The 22,112-nt window shown below is 44.6% G+C and overlaps 1 protein-coding gene across 1 annotated transcript in view; it reads right to left on the minus strand.

Moving 5' to 3' along the window:
* The window catches only part of ADAM12 (ADAM metallopeptidase domain 12), a 258,735-nt gene that overhangs the window by 222,688 nt on the left and 13,935 nt on the right, over positions 1-22,112 (minus strand). The window contains exon 2 of the mRNA XM_064145307.1: positions 13,522-13,655. Coding sequence (XP_064001377.1) covers positions 13,522-13,655 — 134 coding nt within the window. The remainder of the gene's footprint in view (positions 1-13,521; positions 13,656-22,112) is intronic.

Genomic DNA, 22,112 nt, shown 5'->3' on the forward strand with positions numbered 1-22,112 from the left:
ATTTCAATGAAGACCTGAGTCTCCCCTAGCCAGGCAGCAGCTTTGGCCAGAAGCATTTCCTCCTGTGCCCATATTAAGTGGCCTCGAGGAACAAATATAGTTCTCCTGAGTACTAAAATTATCTGTAGACTTTGCTTTAAACAGACAATGCAAAACGTTGTCACTTCAGATGGAGGAAAACAACTCCAGTGACAACTGGTTGGGAAGAGTCTGGCAGATTCAACAAAAAAAAAGATCATGTTTTTGGAAGGACTGCTAAAGTCCTCCTCAAAGGATGTGGTCAGTAGAGAGAGAAGCAGCAAATAAGGAGATGAACCCTGCCAAGAAACCACCCAGTAGCTGCTGGTGGAAGGAGATGGCCAGTGAAGAAGGGTGAATAAGTTCATTTGTCGGGAGCAAAATGAATTTGACCCCAAGGCAGGAGACACAGTAAGGACAAAGGAATGAGGGCAGGACTTTCATTTCCTGACAGTGATTCAAACTTCAGAGGAAATGACATATAAGCATCCTGGGACTTGGGGCAGAGGATGAAAAGGCAACGAGAAAAATCAGAGCTGGAGAAGAATCTGTTTGTTGAGGAGCAAGGAGAGGCAACAAGACACCTCCTTGGATCCAGTGGCCCCATCAAAGCAACCCTGTGTTTCTGACTGCTATGTCAGGATGAGCAAACACATACTCCAGTACAGTGTGTATCACCAGCAGATGTATCCCTACACTGACCAGAAAGACCACAGAACATCCTTTGAGGGCAGGGATGAGATCAAATCCAGTAAAATGCCTGCAGACATAGCCATCACCTCCACCACAAACAAGTGGAAATGCACAGCACGAATTATCACCAAATGCATTTTATCTCCAACCTCACCAAGCTTCATCACCCCACCCTGTCTACAATGCCATAAATTGCAGTCATTTTGCTTAATAAGGTTTGAAACCTCAAACAGACTTAAAAAAATCACGTCCTTGAGGAAAGACACTACACAAAAGGGATGCACAATTTCCTCGAGATAGAAATTGAACATGATCTGTATGCTATGCTATCAGAGTGATACAGATAATTTTTGCCTCATCTACATAAGATTTTATCAAAAAAAAAAAAAAAGAAGAATTTTTGACTGTCATTTTATTTCTAGAAAAATCCCCACACTTGGAAATCCTTTTATTGTCAAGATATTATTAGTGCATTCACAAAAGGCTTACTAAATCAATCCTAATCATTTTTAATCAAGCTTTAAACTGCACAGAACCTCTATGATTTCTCATTGTTATTCTGAGAAATGAGAAATATTCCTAATAGAAGAGGGTAACTGAGTGGAGTTTGAGTAAATCATATTGAAAGGACTGAGGTTTAGGTTGGACATCAGTAAAAATGCCTTCCCCAAAAGGGTTGCCAAGCCCTGAAACAGGCTGCCTACAGCAATGGTGGAATCCCCATCCCTGGAGGGACTTAAAAGCAATGCAGATGTGGTGCTGAGGGACATTGTTTAGTGCTGGACTTGGGTTAATGGTTGGATTTGATGATCTTAAAGGTCTTTTCCAACCAAAATAATCCTATCAAGTAGAATTAGAATTCAACAGCAAAGGCATTAGGCTTGTTAACAGTAGGACTGAATGGTTCAACCAGTTAAATCTACCTCTTTATCCCTAACATATACTGAGTACAACCCAATTTCCTATTGCTTGCTGAGATAAGGGTCTTATTCACAGCATATGTCAGCAGCTCTTAGTTCTCATGACATTCCCCAATTCAGAGTACTTTAGTCCTTGGAAAGCCCCCAGGTTCTGCTGTTACCTCCAAGGCATCAAAAACTCCTCACAGGAGGAAAATACTCCCTATATCCAAGAGCATATGGTGTGAGAGGGAGCCTGCTATAGGAATTGTGTTGTGCTGCATTTGAATCAAGGCAGACAGAATAAGAATTAAGAACAAGAGAGATTCTCCTTTTGCTTGTTTTTAAAAAAAATAAAAGAACTGATCACATGTTCAGAGCTGGAAAGCAAAGCATTATTTTAATCCAAGACTGAAATTCATACCTTACGCTCACAAGATCTTTTGCAAGAGACATGAAATAGCCAAGAATCAGCTAAATTAATTCAATATGAAAATGCCTCAGTACAAGCTCTTTAAAAACCCAGTGTAATGCTGCATAATTGCAAGAATTTCATTTTAGCTTTTCATACCACCTTACAGGCTTGCTAGCATCAGCTGCACCATTAAGATCAAAAACATTTCTTTTTCTCTTTCTAGCAGGGAAAGTATGATCTGTTTGCTTGGGATTTTTATTAAATACCAATCTGGAAACTCATGGTAAAGAACATTTCTTCAGCCCCATCACCTTACAGAGGAATATATAACTGGATTCCTCAAGCTCACATCTGAGACACTACCTCATAGCTGGTGGATCACAGGCAGCAGAGGCAACAAAGCACTTCTGCAGTGTCCCGTCATATACAATTGCTGGCAGAGAGAGGATGGGGGGTATGGGGAAACAGAGCGTGCCCAAGATATTAGAACACTGGTGATCTTTACTGGCCAAGTATGACAAAATTCCTCCCAGCAGCTCAGCATGACCCAAGCTCATGAAAGGGACTCTCACCCTATTGACAGCTCCAAGATGCTCAGGGGAAGTGTATGTACGTCTGGTGGATGGTTGAGATAAAACTCCATTTGCTCTCTGTTGAAAGGGGAATCTCTCTCCACACTATCTGCTATTGATACTGCTCATAAACTATGGCACATAACTTGACAAACTTCACACACTGCATCACTTAAGCTACAAATGAGGTAGACCCTTTTCTGGGATCAATCCCAGTTTCTTAGCACTTCCCAGTATGCCAAGCGTTTCAGGCAGGAAATGAATCCTACTATATCAGTCGAAACTAGGGCACTGATTCAGTGCAGACAGAGAAAAGCATTTCCCCTACTCAATCACCGATGTTAAGTTTTTATTGGTGGTCCCAGCTCCAGGAATTTCTCAAGCCTGTAGCTGCTATGCAAGATCCAGCAAACCCCTAAAACCAGGAGGCACAGAATCCCAGCATGGTGGGGGTCGGAAGGCACCTCTGTAGATCATCTAGTCCAACACCCCTGCTTCAGCAGAGGCACCCACAGCAGGTTGCCCAGGATCACAGCACCTAGGTGGGTTTGGAATCTCTCCCAAGGACAAGACTTCACAACCTCTCTGGGCAGCCTGTTCCAGGGCTCCAGCACCCTCACAGCAGAGAGTTTTCTCCTCCTGTTCAGATGGAACCTCCTGGGTTCCAATTTGTGCCCTTGTTCTGTCACTAGGCACCACTGAAAAAGTCCAGCCTCAATCACATACACCTACTGACATCTCTAAAAGATGTTATCAATGAAATTATTAAGTTGATTGACTGGTTAATTAATCATGGGTCTGGGTCTGGCCATGGAGAAAGGAACATATTTTCCTCCATGAGGGCCTCCCCTTGCACGTAGTAAACTGAGAGGGATGGCTTTAACCTGCTTTTATTCACCCGGGGAAGCAGTCTGGCCCTACTACCATGATGACAGAAATTCAAGTGGGTGGCACAGAGGTGACACAGTCCCTTTCCTGACACTTTGCATGCAAAATGTACACTGTTTCTCAATGAAATGAATGCAGAAGTGTTATTAAACAATAGAGCACGTTTGAACTAATTAGCCCTCAGAGTGGCCCTGGAAGGCAGCGGTACAGACATAATAAAAAAGAGAAGAAATATCAGATTGTTTACTAGGCTGTTAAATTAATGCCTACCAGGTTACTCATGAAAGGCTGAAGGAGCAGAGTCTCATGGAGAATTTTGTTGAAGATCAGTGCAGCTCCTCACACCGCTGAGGCTGCTTGTGCCAAGCCACATTCCCAGCTGATGACGCTGCCTGAGCAGCATGTACAGCTCTGCCTCTTCCATTTGAGTCTCATGAATCAGAAAACTGTGGAGAGGACTATAAATTCTCTTTATGCCTACCCCTCTCTCTCTCTAAAAGTATGTAAAGCCACTATGTAAAAGAGCTATGAAAGCTGTCCTCTCAGTCTTCAAAGGCTTGTTTAAGCAGCACTGCATGATTCCCCTTAATACAATTGTCTGGAAGTCTAAACTTTGGTAATTATTTCAAATGAAAAAGAGCAGCAGGAGGCTCTGTTGAAGGGAACGTAAACAATTATCATGTGCACGAAAGCTATGCCAGTTATGAAATAAGCTTGAATGAGTTTGCTCCTGAAAACACTGAGCACTAAATGAATTATGTGACATGGAGTCATCTCAGCTGTGCTCCATGCATCAAACCCTCGTTTACAGTCACGCAAGAATATGATGAGGTGCAGCAAAGAGGAGAAATGTGAACTGGCAAAGAGATCTCGTTAAACTGGGGTCTTTTTAATAGATGTATGTAGTGATAACTTCATAGAATCATGGAACAGTTTGTGTGGGAAGGGACCTTGAAGATCACCTAGTTCCAACCCCCCTGCCATGGGCAAGGACACCTCACACTAGACCAGGTTGCTCAAAGCCTCATCCCCCCAACCTGCCTTGAACAACTCCAATGATGGAGCATCCATGCCTCTCACAGTGAAGAATTTCTTCCTTGCATCTCATCTGCATCTCCGCTCTTTGAGTTTGGGGCTGTTGTCCATCATTGTATCACTACACTCCCAGATACAAAGTCCCTCCCCATCTCTCCTGTAGCCCCTCTTTAAGTACTAGAATGCCACTATAAGGTCTCACAATGCAATCTGTGTGTACACCATAACTTCAGATGACAGAGTGCACTGTGACAGACTATCCATTCTGCCAGTCTGCAGGAGAAATGCAGTTAAGCAAAAGCCCAAAGAAAGGATGATAAAATCGTAGAATGCTTCAGGATGAGAAAGACATTTAAAGGTCATCTGGTCCAACCACCCTGCAGTGGGCAGGGGCATCTCCAGCTAGATCAGGCTACTCAGTGCCCCCTGACTTTGAGCATTTCCAGGGAGGGGGCATCTACCACCTCTCTAGGCAACCTGGCCCTTGTGTGAAAGAATTCAGATGGGTAAGGCTCATCTCCAGTAGCTTCAAATATATTCTTGAAGGGCTAGCATGATTTTCTTTTTCAGATTTAAATATAGTTTTTGCCTTTTCAGATGATATTTTGGTTTCAATGGCAAAAATCTCTATTAGTAGGTGCTGAATTAGGGCCTTAGAGTGAAGGCATGAAAAAAAGTGTAACAAGTGGAAAAGAATCAAAGTAATACCTAATACATTTGAGATATCTGGAGAACCACAGAGATAACCATCTTCTATCAGAGCACATAATACTTTTACAGCTAGTGGAGAGTTGCACCTTGAGATCCAAATAATCATTGTCCAAAATGGCACTCAGATAATCAAGACTCTGGTGCTTGTTTATGGACTCAATCCATAACACAATACTCCCTGAATGAGGCAGGCAGAGATGCAAAAGCTGCTTCTTTGCAAGCTCAATGAGGTGCAATGCATGCTAAGCACTAAGGAATGGTAATCTTATGCCACTTCACATGCAGAATCTTTGAGCTGTGACAAGTGTACCCTTACAAAAAAAAAAAAAAAAACAGAAAAAATATGGTCTCTGTGTGTATTTATACTCAGCCTTCATCTTTATCTTTGCATTTCATTGCTAGAGTTTGCATTCAAAAATACAACACCAAAAAAGGGGGGAAAATGTTACTATAATAAAAGGAACTCATCTTTCCTTTCTTAAGTCTTCTCATCTTTCCTGACTCCTTTATTGAAACCACTTCTTTAAGATTTCAGTTTGCAAACTTGATTTATACCAGCCCAGCAAAAGAAAGAAGATAGATATCCTCCAGCTCAGAATCTGACCTTGAAAGCTGAAACTTGATGAAACAGTTTTAATGTTCTCTGAATCCACCTCCCCCTTCTCTAAGAAGAAACAATTTTTTATGTGGATTTTGAAGTAATTTGTGTTGGAGACATAGCTACTCTTTATCACAGAACCTTCTCCAGGTCTTTCATTCTTCTCTATGCACCATGGACATCTTTCCTTGCCTTTGCCTCTAACCCCAATGGCAGCACATCCAAATCTCCTTGGATGTTAAAAACCATTCAGCATCTGCTACTAAACTAGAGGTGTAATCCTCTGCAAGATAGGAGAGAAGTTGCTTTTCCTTTTTTATAGGTTGATTTTGGTGGCAGAACCTTAAAAGAGTTATGAGAAAGTCGCTGTGATTCAGGTGGAATAAGAGTTTAATTCAGTGCATTGCATGCATCAACTTTACCATAGGTAATTGTTTTTAATAATCATAGAATGATTTTGGTTGGAAAGGATCTTTAAAGGTCAGCTAGTCCAATCCCCCTGCAGTCAGCAGGGACATCTGCAACTAGAGCAGGTTGCTCAGAGTCCCAAACATCCTGACCTGGAAGGGTTGCAGGGACTGGGCATCTACCACCTCTCCGTGCAACTTCAGCCAGTGTTTTACCAGCTCCAGTGTGAAAGTTTCTTTCTTAAATCTCCCTCTTTTAATTCAAAATCATCATCCCTTTTTCTGTCACGATAGGCTCCTTTATGTATTGAAAGGCCACAATAAGGTCTTCCTGGAGCCTTTTCTTCTCCCAGCTCTCAGCCTGCCCTCACAGCAGAGGGATTCCAGCCCTCCCATCATTGCTGTGGCCTCCTCTGGGCCTTCTCCAACAGGTCCACATTTTTCTGTGTGCTGAGGAAGCTAAGGCGAAATTTTACACACCAGAATTTGTCCTCTAAACATGACCCAGATGTAATGTTACAACCCAAATTATCTGTATCAGTTGAAAGCAACTTGGACTGTCAACTTCCAAACCCAAAGCAACATAAAACATTTCAGGGTGTTCCAGCTTTTCATATGGTGCTGCAGAAAACACACTCAGTTCCATGCTGCCTGGCTACAGGTCCTCCAAAACCTGCCCAGGCTCAGCTATATTCAGGTTTATCTTAACACACAGTAATCACATCTACATATGTAGCAGTCTAATATTGCATTCAGATGGGTACAGAATTAGAGAAGTGACCTGTCTTGACATTATATTTCACAGAATGGTGAGGGTTGAAGGAGAACCTCTGGAAATCATCTAGTGCAACTACTCTGCCAAAGCAGGGTCACCCACACCAGCTTGCCCAGGGTTACAAAGGCCAGGAGGGTTTGGAATCTCTCCAGGAAAGGAGACTCCACAACCTCTTTGGGCAGCTTGCTCCAGGGCTCTGGCAGCCTCACAGCAAAGAATTTTTCATTCATCTCCATATGAAAGTCCCTGGGTCTCAGTTTGTGTCCTTGTCCTGTCACTGACCACTACTGAAAAGGGTCCAGCCCCACCCTCATGACATACATCCTTTATCTGCTTATAAGCATAAAGGAGATCTCTAGGGGAGCTCTTCTTCAGCCTGAACAGCCCCAGGTCTCTCAGCCTTTTCTCTACATGGAGATGCTCCAGTCCCCTCAGCATCTCTGTGGCTTTTAGAATCATAGAATCATTCAGGTTGGGAGAGACCTCCAAGATCATCCAGTCCAACAAAGCTGGTGAAGGGCCTGGACACAAACCCTATGAGGAGAGGCTGAGGGAGCTGGGGGTGTTTAGCCTGGAGAAGAGGAGGCTCAGGGCAGACCTCATTGCTGTCTACAACTACCTGAAGGGAGGTTGTAGCCAGGTGGGGGGTGGTCTCTTCTCCCAGGCAAGCAGCAACAGAACAAGGGGACACAGTCTCAAGTTGTGCCTGGGGTAGGTATAGGCTGGATATTAGGAGGAAGTTGTTGTCAGAGAGAGTGATTGGCATTGGAATGGGCTGCCCAGGGAGGTGGTGGAGGCACCATCCCTGGAGGTCTTCAAGCAAAGCCTAGATGAGGCACTTAGTGCCATGGTCTAGATGACTGGCTAGGGCTGGGTGCTAGGTTGGACTGGCTGATCTTGGAGGTCTCTTCCAACCTGGTTGATTCTATGATTCTATGTGGCCTCACTAGAGCATAGTATAGACAGAGGAGAATCTGCCTAGACCTAGGTCACACTCTTCTTATTGCACCCCAGAATACTTGCAGGTGCCAGCCTTAATGCACAGCCAAGGCTAGAAACAACCCTCACACCTGAGTGACAGCTGCCACAACCCAAGGACTCTGTGCATACTTGCATCACTGATCATGTGCTATACGTGCAAAATGCTTCCAATTACCCTGAAACTGAATGCATTTTAAGATCTGGACTAAACCCTGGATACAAAGCCAAGTTCATTAATGAGTGTGTCACTCAGGGCAATGCCATGCTGGGAGCTCCCCAGCATTACAGCTATTCCATGCCTGCCCTGGAGGGTCTCCAGTAAATGGGATTTGTCCATAGTTACAACCATTTAAGCCTAGACACAGAGCTAAGGAACCCTTAATGTCCATGTGAAAGGCTTCCTGTCTAGATCTTCCCTCTCCAGGAGAAAATGTGCTTCAGGGTCTGGTCTAACACAACCAATACTACCTGACCTCCAGCTCCTGTGATGCAGGGATCTGGCACACGTTAACCAGTGTGCATCCCTAGCAGGGTGTGAGGATAAAAGCTGAAGCCAAACAGATGGTCTTCTAAAAATCTTCCCTAAAGTGTTCTGTGTGCTAAAACATCACTTACCCAAGTCTCATCAAATCTGGCTTGATTTGCACGTCTCAAGCCAAGTTTGAAGGAAAATATTCATCTGGAAAACACACAGGGAAACGAGACTTTCCTGCACTCCAATAGCACAAAAATGAAACAATTTGTTCAAACCTTAGAAAAATTTAAGAAAAATAAAACCCAATTCCCTTGGTTTTGGCCCAAGCACTAGGGGGAGGGGAAAAAAAATTTAAAAAATCAACACAGTGCAGAGTGATGAGCAAATGGAAAAGAGTAGTGGAAGGAGAACCGGAGCTAGGATGCATAATGACCTCTCAACACATACGATAATGCACACAAAACTTCAGCTAAGGCGGAAATCACATCTGCACCGAATATGGGCAGCTATTGTTTGAAAGCACAGCAATTCAGGGTCCTGAGTTTGCTGTCACACCCCCACACATCCAGTTACTCATCAGGGGCCCTGGCTTGCGACAACTGGGTACTCAAAATAGTAGCCGCTAATTTTAACAGCGTGTTCAGGATTAGCAACTGGAGATGATATCCGGTTCACAGCGGAATGTAACTGGGCACTGTAAAATGGTCCAACTAAAAATGGTCTAAATTGTCTAGATTCAACAGATGATGCCAGGAGAAATATTAACAACTACTAGCTAGCATCATACAGCTGCAAATCCCTACGTGTACTTCCTCAATAACAGATTTAGTGGTGTTAGGTTGATAGTTAGGGTTGATATTTTAGTGGCTCAATCTTCACTAGTGGGACAGGTTGTCTCCAGGACAGCTGGACTCCTGAAGTGGTGGATGGAGTCAGGGACCAGTACAGTCCCCCTCTAATCCATGAGGAAGCAGTAAGGGATCTGCTAAGTCACTTGGATCCTCACAAGTCCATGGGACCGGATGGGATCCACCCTAGGGTGCTGAGAGAGCTGGCAGCTGAGCTGGCCAAGCCACTCTCCATCATTTATCAGCAGTCCTGGCTCACTGGAGAGGTCCCTGAAGACTGGAAGCTGGCCAATGTGATTCCCATACACAAGAAGGGTCATAAGGAGGAGCCAGAAAACTACAGACCTGTGAGCCTGACCTCAGTGCCAGGCAAGGTCATGGAACAGGTCATCTTGGGTGCCATCACAAAGCACCTACAGGATAGCCAAGGGATCAGGCCCAGCCAGCATGGGTTTAGGAAGGGCAGGTCCTGCCTCACCAACCTGATCTCCTTTTATGATCAGGTTACCCGCCTGGTGAATGTGGGGAAGGCTGTGGATGTAGTCTACTTGGACTTCAGCAAAGCCTTTGACACTGTCTGCCACAAGAAGCTCCTAGCCAAGCTGGCAGCTCATGGTTTGGACAGATTCACTCTGTGCTGGATCAAGAACTGGCTGGATGGCAGAGCTCAGAGAGTGGTGGTGAATGGTGCCACGTCCAGTTGGCAGCCAGTCACAAGTGGTGTTCCCCAAGGATCAGTGCTGGGCCCAGTCCTGTTCAATATCTTTATTGATGATCTGGACGAGGGCATTGAGTCCAGCATCAGTAAGTTTGCAGATGACACCAAGCTAGGAGCAGGTGTTGATCTGTTGGAAGGTAGGAGAGCCCTGCAGAGGGACCTGGACAGGCTGGATGGGTGGGCAGAGGCCAATGAGATGAGATTTAACAAGGCCAAGTGCAGGGTTCTGCACTTTGGCCACAATAACCCCAAGCAGCGCTATAGGCTGGGGACTGAGTGGCTGGAGAGCAGCCAGGAGGAAAGGGACCTGGGGGGTACTGATAGATAGTAAGCTGAAGATGAGCCAGCAGTGTGCCCAGGTGGCCAAGAGAGCCAATGGCATCCTGGCCTGCATCAGGAACAGTGTGGCCAGCAGGACAAGGGAGGTTATTCTTCCCCTGTACTCAGCACTGGTCAGGCCACACCTTGAGTACTGTGTCCAGTTCTGGGCCCCTCAATTCAAGAAAGATGTTGAGGTACTGGAACATGTCCAGAGAAGGGCAACAAAGCTGGTGAGGGGCCTGGAACACAAATCCTATGAGGAGAGGTTGAGAGAACTGGGCCTGTTTAGCCTGGAGAAGAGGAGGCTCAGGGGTGATCTTATTACTGTCTACAACTACCTGAAGGGACATTGTAGCCAGGTGGGGGTTGGCCTCTTCTCCCAGTTAACCAGCAATAGAACAAGGGGACACAGTCTCAAGTTGTGCCAGGGTAGGTATAGGCTGGATGTTAGGAAGAAGTTTTTCACAGAGAGAGTGATTTCCCATTGGAATGGGCTGCCCAGGGAGGTGGTGGAGGCACCGTCCCTGGGGGTCTTCAAGAAAAGACTGGATGAGGCACTCAGTGCCATGGTCTAGTTGACTGGCTAGGGCTGGGTGATAGGTTGGACTGGATGATCTTTGAGGTCTCTTCCAACCTGGTTGATTCTATGATTCTATGATTCCAGGGACGGTGACTCCACCGCCTCCCTGTGCAGCCCATTCCAATGCCAATCACTCTCTCTGTGAAGAACTTCCTCCTAATATTCAGCCTATTATTTTTTTCTTCTCAGTAAATTTAATTTTACTCCTTCTGGTGAGCAGGTCTCTGTGCCTGTGTGATTAGTCAGTGAGACTAGTTTTAGCTTTCTTGTTCCTGCTCTGCACAGCGAGCTTCGTAGATGCTCCTCGAAGAGAACATCATTAGCTTAATAAAAATTCCTGACAGATTCTGAATGAGACATTCCAACAGTGACTCCTGGGGTAAATAAAGAGAGAGTTTTATCTTCAAGATGGGAAAGAAAAAGTGCACTGGGCTAAACGACTAGTGTGGTTTCTCAGGGACTAATTGTTAAGCAGGAGTATTTATGATCAAAGGGTTGGGGAGGGGGAAAAGAGAAGAGCTATCATTGTGAGGCAATTATCTATATACAAATAACTTTAATAGCCTGACATTTTTATAACCACTAGGTTATTTATTTGACCATATATTCTATTGCAATACCATTTCCCCTGGTTACAAGTACAGGGTACTTCACACTTTACTGCATATAAAATTAAAATAAACCAGAGGAACACTCTGAAGCCAGTTGAAGAACAATAGGTCCTATTTAATCCTCAACTACAACAGTATTTAACTTTCCTGCTTTTGATCAATATTTATGTGACAAGCTATTCATTACTCTTCTCCTCCACCGGTTTAACGCTGCTGCTCTTCCCACAGCCTGATCTGCACTTTAGTGTATTTAATTTATAACAGTTTCCACGGAAAAGAAGTATTCAAAGAAAGAAAAGAAAAGGGGGGAGAAAAAAGTGCTGATATAGCACATGGATCTTTCTACCAAACCACAAATCTTTTCTAATGTTCATCTCAAACTGAAAGCAATTCTGGGAAACAAATTAATGATATAAATCACATTATCATTACTCACATAAAGAAAGATATTCTGTTGTAACTCTTTCAGAAAGCTACAGCGAGTAGCTAAAAGAAATCTATATGGTGGATGCCTGCTTCTAATTAAATGATCTAAAAATAGAGTTGCACATACATCTAGGACCTGGCCATCTGTGTTATCTCTCCAAGATAAGCTGTTATACACCCACTATCATACCCCTTTCAGCACGGCAGATATTCCAAACTAGGACTGGTCCTTCTGCCCCATTTAGGAAAGGGGGGAAAAAAAAGAAAAAGGAAGGAAAATCTTAAGCCATACAGCATATTTTGAAAGTCACACCCCTTGTTTTGAAAGCTCTTTTCACTCTTACTTCTGTCAGTCAGCCGAGTAATTTAAAGCAATGTCCCCAAAGCAATGGCAATCATCAGGAAGGATTTCTCCACAAAATATTTCCCTGCTGCAGTAGAGAAAACAGTTTCTGCTGTTGATGTTTGGGCTGTTTTCATTGTCTGTGTGTTTTTGCTTTTATTTCTGTCTGGTTTCTCTTGTGATGTTTTATAGCCTGTTTTTTTTCTTTTTGTTTTCTTGCTTTTAAAAATACATATATTAAAAAACATAACCTTTTCCCCCCCTTCTCATTCTGACACTTAAAAGAACAACATTTAGGCTGGAACAAAACTGACCAGAGTTAAAAGAGCTGGGTGAGAGATTCTCATGACATCCCTGGAGATAATGAACAACAAAAACCTGTCTTTGTACTTCAAGCAGGAGACAGAAAACAGCCCTAAAACTAGCTTCCCATATTATCAACTAATGTTTGACAGAGTCAAAAAGCAGAGGAAAGCTTATCAGGGCCTGTCAAGAGGGGAAAACAATTCCCGGTTAGCCAGAGTCAGTGACAAGTTATCCCCTCATTACTCAAAGGGAATGCAGAATGAGGAGACCTCTGTAGGGACAGCACTTGTGGACCACCTCCCATAGAATCATAGAATGGTTTGTGTTGGAAGGGACCTCTGAAGTTCATCTAGTCCAATTCTCTGCAGCAAGCAAGGACAGCTTCAACTAGATCAGGTTGCTCAGAGCCCATGATGAACTTCATATAATGCCTCAGGCTGCAGTCAATGAAGCAACATTATTTACAGTTCCTTGAAGTTCCTGCTGTCAGGCTGTATTTAATCGATCAAATACATTTACTGTATTTGACCCCCCTGCAGTGTTGCTGTTGTGTGATATAATCTCAAGCAGTGGATGTTAATCCCTTAAAATATATATATTTCACATTAAGCTTTCATTTGTGCCACTGAAAAGCAGAGAGTTGCATTACAGTAACAGGCATTAATTTCAACCAAAAACCTTATGTATTTTCTTTAGTTAGGTAATAATTTCATCCAGCAGACTCTACAAAAATACAGAGCATACTCTTATAACCAATGAGCACATTTATTTTCCCCTAAAGCATTCTAATTGTTAGAATCACAGAACTGTTTCATCTGGGAAAGACCTTTAAGATCATCAAATCCAACCATTACCCAACTTCACACCTTAGAAAAAAATAACAAGCAAAATGCAGACTGACCTTTGAGTAACTGCCATTTACTGGTCTCCACTGCTCTCCATTCAAGAGGAAAGGAATTGTTATCTCATAATCTTTTGGCTGGTCCTTTGGCATCTGCTGTCTGGAGGACTCCAATTTGCTGTCCACATTCTGACCTAGAGACGATGAGAAGCACTTCATGTTAGAGAACGTAGAAGAGAACAGCATCTGACAACAGAAACCTTGTTGTTTAAGGGACCTGGCAGCATATTTCAAAAGGACATAATTCACTGAAAAAACTCAACATTAAAACATTGTGAGGCCATATCATCATTGTCAAAACCTACACAAATTTCTGAGGGAGCTGGAGTTGTGGGACAGGAGTGGTGATGTCGATTTGGTGATGAGCTTCAGTAGCAGCAGAAGACAAAGACTGCAAATAAGGAATAGAGACACCAGGCTGCAAAGATAAGGAGTTGGGCCACAAGACAAATAAAATATTTGCAGAGGCATTGGAATCCCATTAATAATCACACTGGAGTTTGGGTTTACTTTCCCTCTGAAGATGATAGGGAAGTGGAATGCAATTGATGGCTGTATTAACAGTGTCACAGAATCATAGAATCAACCAGGTTGGAAGAGACCTCCAAGATCAGCCAGTCCAATCTAGCACCCAGCCCTAGCCAGTCAACTAGACCATGGCACTAAGTGCCTCAGCCAGGCTTTGCTTGAACACCTCCAGGGACAGTGACTCCACCACCTCCCTGGGCAGCCCATTCCAATGCCAATCACTCTCTCTGCCAACAACTTCCTCCTAACATCCAGCCTAGACTTCCCCTGGCACAACTTGAGACTGTGCCCCCTTGTTCTGTTGCTGGTTGCCTGGGAAAGACCAGCCCCCACCTAGCTACAGCCTCCCTTCAGGTAGTTGTAGACAGCAATGAGTTCCCCCCGAGCCTTCTCTTCTGCAGGCTAAACAACCCCAGCTCCCTCAGCCTCTCCTCATAGGGTTTGTGTTCCAGGCCTTTCACCATTAGGAGGTTAAGCAAGCTGCAGGGATCCAAGAGATAAAAGATTTTTATCAGGACTGTTTTTCCATAATTAACGGAAGAAATTAACCTCGAACATTCCACTCCCCAAATTCTCTTCTCCCCAATTCTCTTCCCAAATACAATTGCACTGGATTAGATTCAAATCACAGTGGTAGACGTTGAGGACAGTGCTGTGGATATGTAATTGGAACCCTACACACCTCCCGGTGGACAAACCCATCATTTGCATGACAAGGCTCCCTGATGGTAGAAATCAACTCCAGATTTTCCCTTATGCCCCTTCTGTTTCTGCTGTGGGATCAGCTCTTCTTCATGCTTTGTAAGCTGAAGTCACAGCACAGAGGTAAAAACCTGGTCTGGGTTTCCTGAAAGCTCTAGGTTTGTTGTTTGCACAGCAGATTTACCACTTTTAAAGTTTGGAATTTTATCATCCCCCAAACACTTCTTAATGCACCACATAACATGGTAAATGTACAGTTGTACTCAATTTTAGCTCCTCTGAACTCTGTACAACAAAAGGCCAAATATTTACTGAGCAGCATCAGCATTTCTGTATGAACATGCAAGAAGGCCATGTAACATCAAGGATGCACATTCTGTTTAGTGAGGAAAAGAAGTAGTCTGGAAGAGAACATAAACTCTCATTGAAACAATGCTCCACTCCTACACAGGCAGATGGCTGCAATTCACACTACAATGTCAAAAAGCTATTTGCATGCAACATTTATCAAGTGTTTTCCCTCTCACTGAACACACTGATGTTATTGTCTCTGTCACAGCAGAGCCCTAAAAACCAGTATCATAGTGAAAAAGCTGGAAACAACATTGAAAACGAGAAGACAAGGAGAGCTTCCAGTGCTGTGGGACAGTCAAAACACCAGTGGCATTTACCATACTCTTAATTTACCATCACAAAGTCCTCTGGTGCACTTAGACTCATAGAATCAGTTAGGGTTGGAAGAGACCACTAGGATCATGTAGCTCCAACCCCGCTGCCATAGACAGGGACACCTCATACTAGATCAGGCTGTCTAGAGCCTCATCCAGCCTGGCCTTACACCTCCAGAGATAGGGCTTTGACCACCTTCCTGGGCAACCCATTCCAGGGTCTCACTATACCCTCATGGCAAAGAACTTCTTCCTTGGACTCCATGAGGATGAGATCTGAGTCTTTGGAGGTGTTCTAGAAATGTCCATCCTCCATTAGGGTGGAGAAAGGGCAACATTATCTTTCTTCCTCCTTTTCTTCATGCTACAAAAGTGATGGAGCAGCATTTTAGCAGCTAAATGTATACTCAAGGCTGAATTATGCACAGGCATGACAGAGGAACTGCAGGGTCAGGCCTGCCTGTGTAGCACAGTGCTTGGTTCTGCCATCTCAGCAGCCTGATCTACCTTCTCTGGTCATCTAACAATCTCTAAGGATCACAAGCTGTTTTAAGCAGAATTGCCCCAGTTTAGTCAATGCTAAAACCAGCTTAAAGATATTTATGCAGTCATTATGGCTGAGCCAACACGAGAGGGAGACAAGTTTGGTATTTTCCAGCATGGTTTTAAAAATATGACACTTTCCTCAGAACATCAAAGAAAGATCAGCATATAGACATGAATATGTTAAAAAATAGAGGGGGGGGGGGGGGGGGGGGGGGGCGAGGGAATTTGTTTGTTATAGTGGTGTTCCTGTAAATAAAGAGCTCTCAGCCCACCCTTAGTGCAGCCCAAGCCCAGCTGACAGAGGTCTGGGAAAACACAATGTCCTCTCAGGGATGCTCTAAACCCTGCATGTGATTGGGTTCAGCCTCACAGAAGTGTATGAGATACCATCTCATCTGCCTAGCAGGGTTTATCCAGAACCTGGTTGCTCTTTATTCTCATTATCAGGCTTGAAGTTCTCTGTACAGAACAGAAATTTATGCAGCATACCTCAGAGGAATGAGAAAAGCTTGGCTCTAGACCTGACTTTTTTTTCCCTCCAAATCTTGGCTCACTAGACCAGTCTCAACTACATGAATTACATGACTCAGGCCCTTCTGTTATTTTGTAGGATTTGCTTTCTGACAGGTTCACAAGATCTAGATTTTTAAGAAAGCTATGAGCATACTTTTCTTCTCACAGATGCGTTGGCTACATCACTTCAACACAGTCCAACACCCTAGAGCTGCAGCTAGACATCAGCAACTACCAAAGTCCTTCTGGTATATCACATGTGCAAACTGCCTTTATTATTAATTCTGCAAAACATTAACATCACAAAAATATGTGAAAGAGAAGAAAAGGAACCACGGATTCAAAGAATTGTTTCATTTGGAAAAGATCTCTAAGTTCATCGAAACCAATCATCGAACTAACACCACCACAGCCACCAGCCCATGTCCTGAAATGCCATGGCTACACTTCTTCTTAATACCTCTGGGGATGGTACTCCACCACCACCCTGGGTCGCCTGTTCCAGAGCTTGACCACTCTTTCTGAGGAGAAGGAGGTATCAGCACTCATGCACAAGATGTGCTATTACCTGGCACGATCCAGAAAGTGCAACTGCTAGAAAATACCACAGGAAAAGGGAACTAAATCTACACCAAGCATGCTTCAATTTTGCCTCACTCCTATCCCATCTCAACTAAGTGATACACAACAAAGTAGAGGCTGCAATGAGCAAACTTAATCTCACCCATATGCTTATTTATCTGCAGACTGAGAATGCATATTGTGCAGAAGTGTTGATAATCTGGAGACAGACATACAGACAGGTTTATAGGCAGCAGTTATATCTTTACTGGAAAAGATAATTTATTGGGGGGGCGGGGGGGGGGGGAACAAAACAGACAAGCTTCAGGTTTTGCAACCTCTTTTGAAGCCACAGCGTTTATAAAACACAGGATAAATTTCTGTGTCTACTTGCTTTCCTTCAGCCAAATATTTTGCTGCTTATCTGAATGTTTTTATTTAAATCATTGGGTGTGATAAAAATCACAGCTTCCTGCAGAAGGCAGAGAAAGTGCTGCAGCCCAGTCACAGGCACTCCTGCTAAAGAGCAGCTGGGCACATGTTCAACATCATGCACTTGCTTAACTCCCAAGCATCCTCAGTGTGATATATACACATTAGAGTTTCTTTTGTAAATCAAATAACAACATCTTTTGGATTTGGTATCATTAAAGCTACACACTATGTTTATACAGAGTCATAGAACAGTTTCTGAAAGACTACAAAATGAAGAAACCTCTTTATATGATAGAATCATAGAATCAAGCAGGTTGGAAGAGACCTCCAAGATCAGCCAGTCCAACCTAGCACCCAGCCCTAGCCACTCAACTAGACCATGGCACTAAGTGCCTCAGCCAGGCTTTGCTTGAACACCTCCAGGGACAGTGACTCCACCACCTCCCTGGGCAGCCCATTCCAATGCCAATCACTCTCTCTGCCAACAACTTCCTCCTAACATCCAGCCTAGACCTACCCCAGCACAACTTGAGACTGTGATAGGTAGACTTTAGATCATAGAATCAGTCAGGGTTGGAAGGGACCACAAGGATCATCCAGTTCCAACCACCCTGCCACAGGCAAGCACACCCTACCCTAGATCAGGCTGGCCACAGCCTCATCCAGCCTGGCCTCAACCACCTCCAGGGATGAGGCCTCAAACACCTCCCAGGGCAACCCGTTCCAGGCTCTCACCACTCTCGTGCTGAAGAACTTCCTCCTTGTGTCCAGTCTGGACCTCCCCACCTCCAGCTTCACTCCATTCCTCCTATCCTGTCACTCCCTGGAAGCCTAACAAGTCCCTCCCCAGCTTTTTTGTAGCCCCCCTTCAGATCCTGGAAGGCCGCAATAAGGTTACCTCAGAGCCTCCTCTTCTCCGGGCTGCACAGCCCCAACTCTTCCAGCCTGCCCTCACAGCAGAGCTGCTGCAGCCCTCAGATCGTCCTCATCAGCCTTTAAATACAGAAGTAGGGATAAGATGCAAATCAGGACTCTGCAGCCTGATTGCAGAGCTGCAAGGAACACGTTGCAGAAAACGAAGGAGTGCAGCCGAGCAAGAGGCCCACACAGGTCCGTCGGAGCTCAGGAAGAGAACAGCCTAAAGGGCCTCAGGGCCTGACTAACAGCCACAGCCACAGGAGACGTAGGCAGGCCAAGGCCTAAGCTGAACCAACAAAGCTGCACCAAAACCGCAAGACAGGTCAAAAACAGTCACAGGGAGAGAAGCTGAAGTGTGAAGGAAGCAAAACTAATGGGACAAAGAGGTGAGGCCGAGCAGAGAGAAGGTCTGCGGGGCAGGCATGAAGGCAGGCTGTCAGCTGGCCACCTCAGAGAGGCTCCACAGCACAGGGTCCGCACCACAAAGAGAGTGTCGCAATGAGGGCACTTCACGCACGCTCTTGCACCACGTCTGAACAAAGCACACTTCCAACTTCCTCGTTGGTTTTGGGCCAGCCATCTCCAAGCCCAGCTCTCCCAAAGAGCATCCAAGGGGCACCAGGAGGAGCGTGGTGGGATGGAACCGGACATCTACACTAATGAAGGGTTTCCATCACCTTAACCCCATCCCTCGAGCTCCCACTGCTGCCATTCTTCATGCACACAGACGTGCTGGAATTTCCTCTCCGCCACTCCTCTCCTCCTTTACCCATTTTCATTCTGATTTCTTTGAAGCTGGAACCATTAGAGCTGTTTGCATTGCATTAATAACGAGGTCTCTTCTCTACGGGGACTTTGGGTATTACAGCAATATAAATAGTGTCATAATTGAAATCAGAGAATTTAAATTTCACTAACGTGTCACGAGAGGGGAAGAAAATCAGGCCATCTGTATTACCAGAAACTTTTATTAGACCCAGGCTTCCTATCTTTTGTGTCACATGCACCTACTTACTCACCTACTTATTTTCCATTTCAGTGAAATTCTGTCCGGTTCTTCCTGACGCAAGCTCGTCTCCCACTTTTCCACATGAAAAACTTCACAGTTGTGTCTATCTGTTTTCTATTTTCAGCCTGTGCTGAAGGTAACTCTTTTGATCCACCAGCAGCCCACAAGCTGGTGCAGGGTACTTGATTCTCTTTTTTTCCCTCCTCAGTAATATAAAAGATACTTTGTACAACTAGCGAGATGAGTAGATGTTATCTGTCAGGGACTTGCGTGTGGCTTAGATGTTCTTCATCTGCCACGTACTTCTACAACTTTTCTTCTTTGAAAAGTGTCAGACAAGGACTTCTTGGCATCTTTTCCTTTGTATTTCAGATGCTCTGAGCTCTGTGCAAAATAAACTCCAGGCATGCAGTGCAACAGAATCACTCAGAGTCACAGAATTGTTCAGGCTGGAAAAGACCTTTAAGATCAAGGCCAACTATTAACCCAACACTATCAATTCTGCTGCTAAAACCATGTCCTTCAGCACCACATCTCCATGTCGTTCACATCCCTCCAGCGGTGATGATTCCTAGATTCATAGAATGGTTTGGGTTGGAAGAGACCTTAAAGATCCTCTAGTTACGAGCTGCCTGCCATGGGCAGGGACACTTCCCACTAAACCAGGTTGCTCAAAAACTCACCCAACCTGGCGTTGAACACCTTCAGGGGGGGTCATCTACAACCTCCCTGAGCAACCTATTCCAGTGTCTCACTAACCTTACTGCAGAGAACTTTTGAATCTACCCTCCTCAAGCTTCAATCCATTCCCTCTCATCCTATCACTACAAGCACTGGTAAAAAGCCCCTCCTCAGCTCTCTTGCAGGCCCTCTTCAGGTACTGGAAGGCCACTAGAAGGTCTGCCCAAAGCCTGCTCTTCTCCAGGCCGAACAGCCCCAACTCTTTCAGCCTGTCCCCACACAGAGGGCTGGAACAACTCTTGATTGTCTTTGTGGCACCCCTCTGGACTTGCCCCAGCAGTTTGACATCTTTCTTCCCCTGGGCAGCCTATTCCAAGTATTGGTAACCCTTTCAATGGAGACATTTTCCCTAACATCCAATAAAAAAGATGTTTTCTCTCCTGTGCGACACATGCCATGAGGTGGCATCTCCTCTGTGTTTGCCCCAGGAGACAATCACCAATCCCTTGCACTGAGGAAGGACATCCTCAACTAACTTAGGAGGTAGAACTCAAGCAAATCACAGCGCTTGCTTGTTCAACGCAGTGATGGACAGAAGCTGACTTCCCTTTGCTGTCCCTCAGACTCGCTGGTTAGTACAGCAATCTGTCATCACAGGACTTCTCCAAACTTGACACCTCTGTTCAGCAGCCGCCTGCTGAAGAAGCCCAGACACATTTCAGATTCGTATTTGCTTGAAATGTATAAGCTTTTTAGTCAGCTAGTGCAATTTATTTGTTCTTTAGATAAACAAAAAGTTGAATGCTCTCAATACTGAGTGGGTCTGGATAAAACATGCAGAAGTGGAAGGAAGAAAATGTGTCCGCAGTTCCACGTCTCTGCCATCCTGCTAGTGCTGGTTTTGTTGGCACAGCACAGGAAAGAGGACACAGACCTAGAGTGGTCTCTAAATATTATCCATCTATTAACACAAAGGTTTACAGTAAAGCCAGCATATAGTGCTGTGCTTCCTTCCCGTGTATGCTCTAGGAGTCTTAGTCATGCATCTTGTGCCACATGCATTAATGTGTTTCCATCAGGGTCACCCAAGGGCTATTACAGCCCCAGCACCCTGCTAAAGCCCAGCCCAGGACCAATGGCCCCGGCCCCAGCCCCAGCAGTGCTGTGACATGTCTATCTCCAGCCCTGACCCATTGTGCCCAGGCACTCTTCATGGCACCCACAGCAGTTACTGCTGAGTTATACAGATAACTGAAGCAGGGGACTAAAACCCCACTGAATTAAAAACCATTTTCCTTGGTTACCTTTCATCTTACAAATGGGTTCAGAATTGTATGTCACAGCCTATCTACTTCTTCCTCTGCCACAAACCACCAATGTACTGGAATGATATTAGGACAGAAAAGATTAACAGAATGGGATAATCTTCCCACAAACTGAAAACTGTTAGCAACTGTTGGAAATGCTGTGGGAGACAGGAAAGACAGAACTAATTCATTTTTCTCCTCATGTTCTTCCACTTTCTGAGCTTGGTTTACAGTCAATGGGATCTATGATTTGACTGGGGCATTTCTGGTGACAGACAACTTGGCTGCATCCAACACTCAATGGACCACTAGAAATTAGTTTTGTGGCATGGAACCAAGGCATCCCCACAGGTTCTGCTGCCAGACAGCTTGCACTTATAGCCCAGGATACCTTGGATCTGGTCTGTGCCACCACATCAGCAAACTGGGCAGGAATCCCACCACTGCTGGCAAGGACACTCACCAGATGGGAAAGATCCCTATCTCCACCAACAGTTGTTGTCCTATTTGAGAATATTCTTTTATCACCTCTAGACTCAAAAAAGAATGTTTTAATCCCAAGTTACTAAATTTACACACTGAGAGAGGAGGACAAAGCGTTTGCTCTTCAAGGTGGGGGTGAATCCAGGAAATATGAGGAGGAGATGAAACTGGGTAGTGAGTATAGACTAACTACCAAGCACATCACTAACTAAACCAAACTTCAGTAAGAAAATATATTAG

The sequence above is a fragment of the Pogoniulus pusillus genome, chromosome 6 (genome assembly GCF_015220805.1).
Source record: "Pogoniulus pusillus isolate bPogPus1 chromosome 6, bPogPus1.pri, whole genome shotgun sequence".
Lineage (NCBI taxonomy): Eukaryota > Metazoa > Chordata > Aves > Piciformes > Lybiidae > Pogoniulus > Pogoniulus pusillus.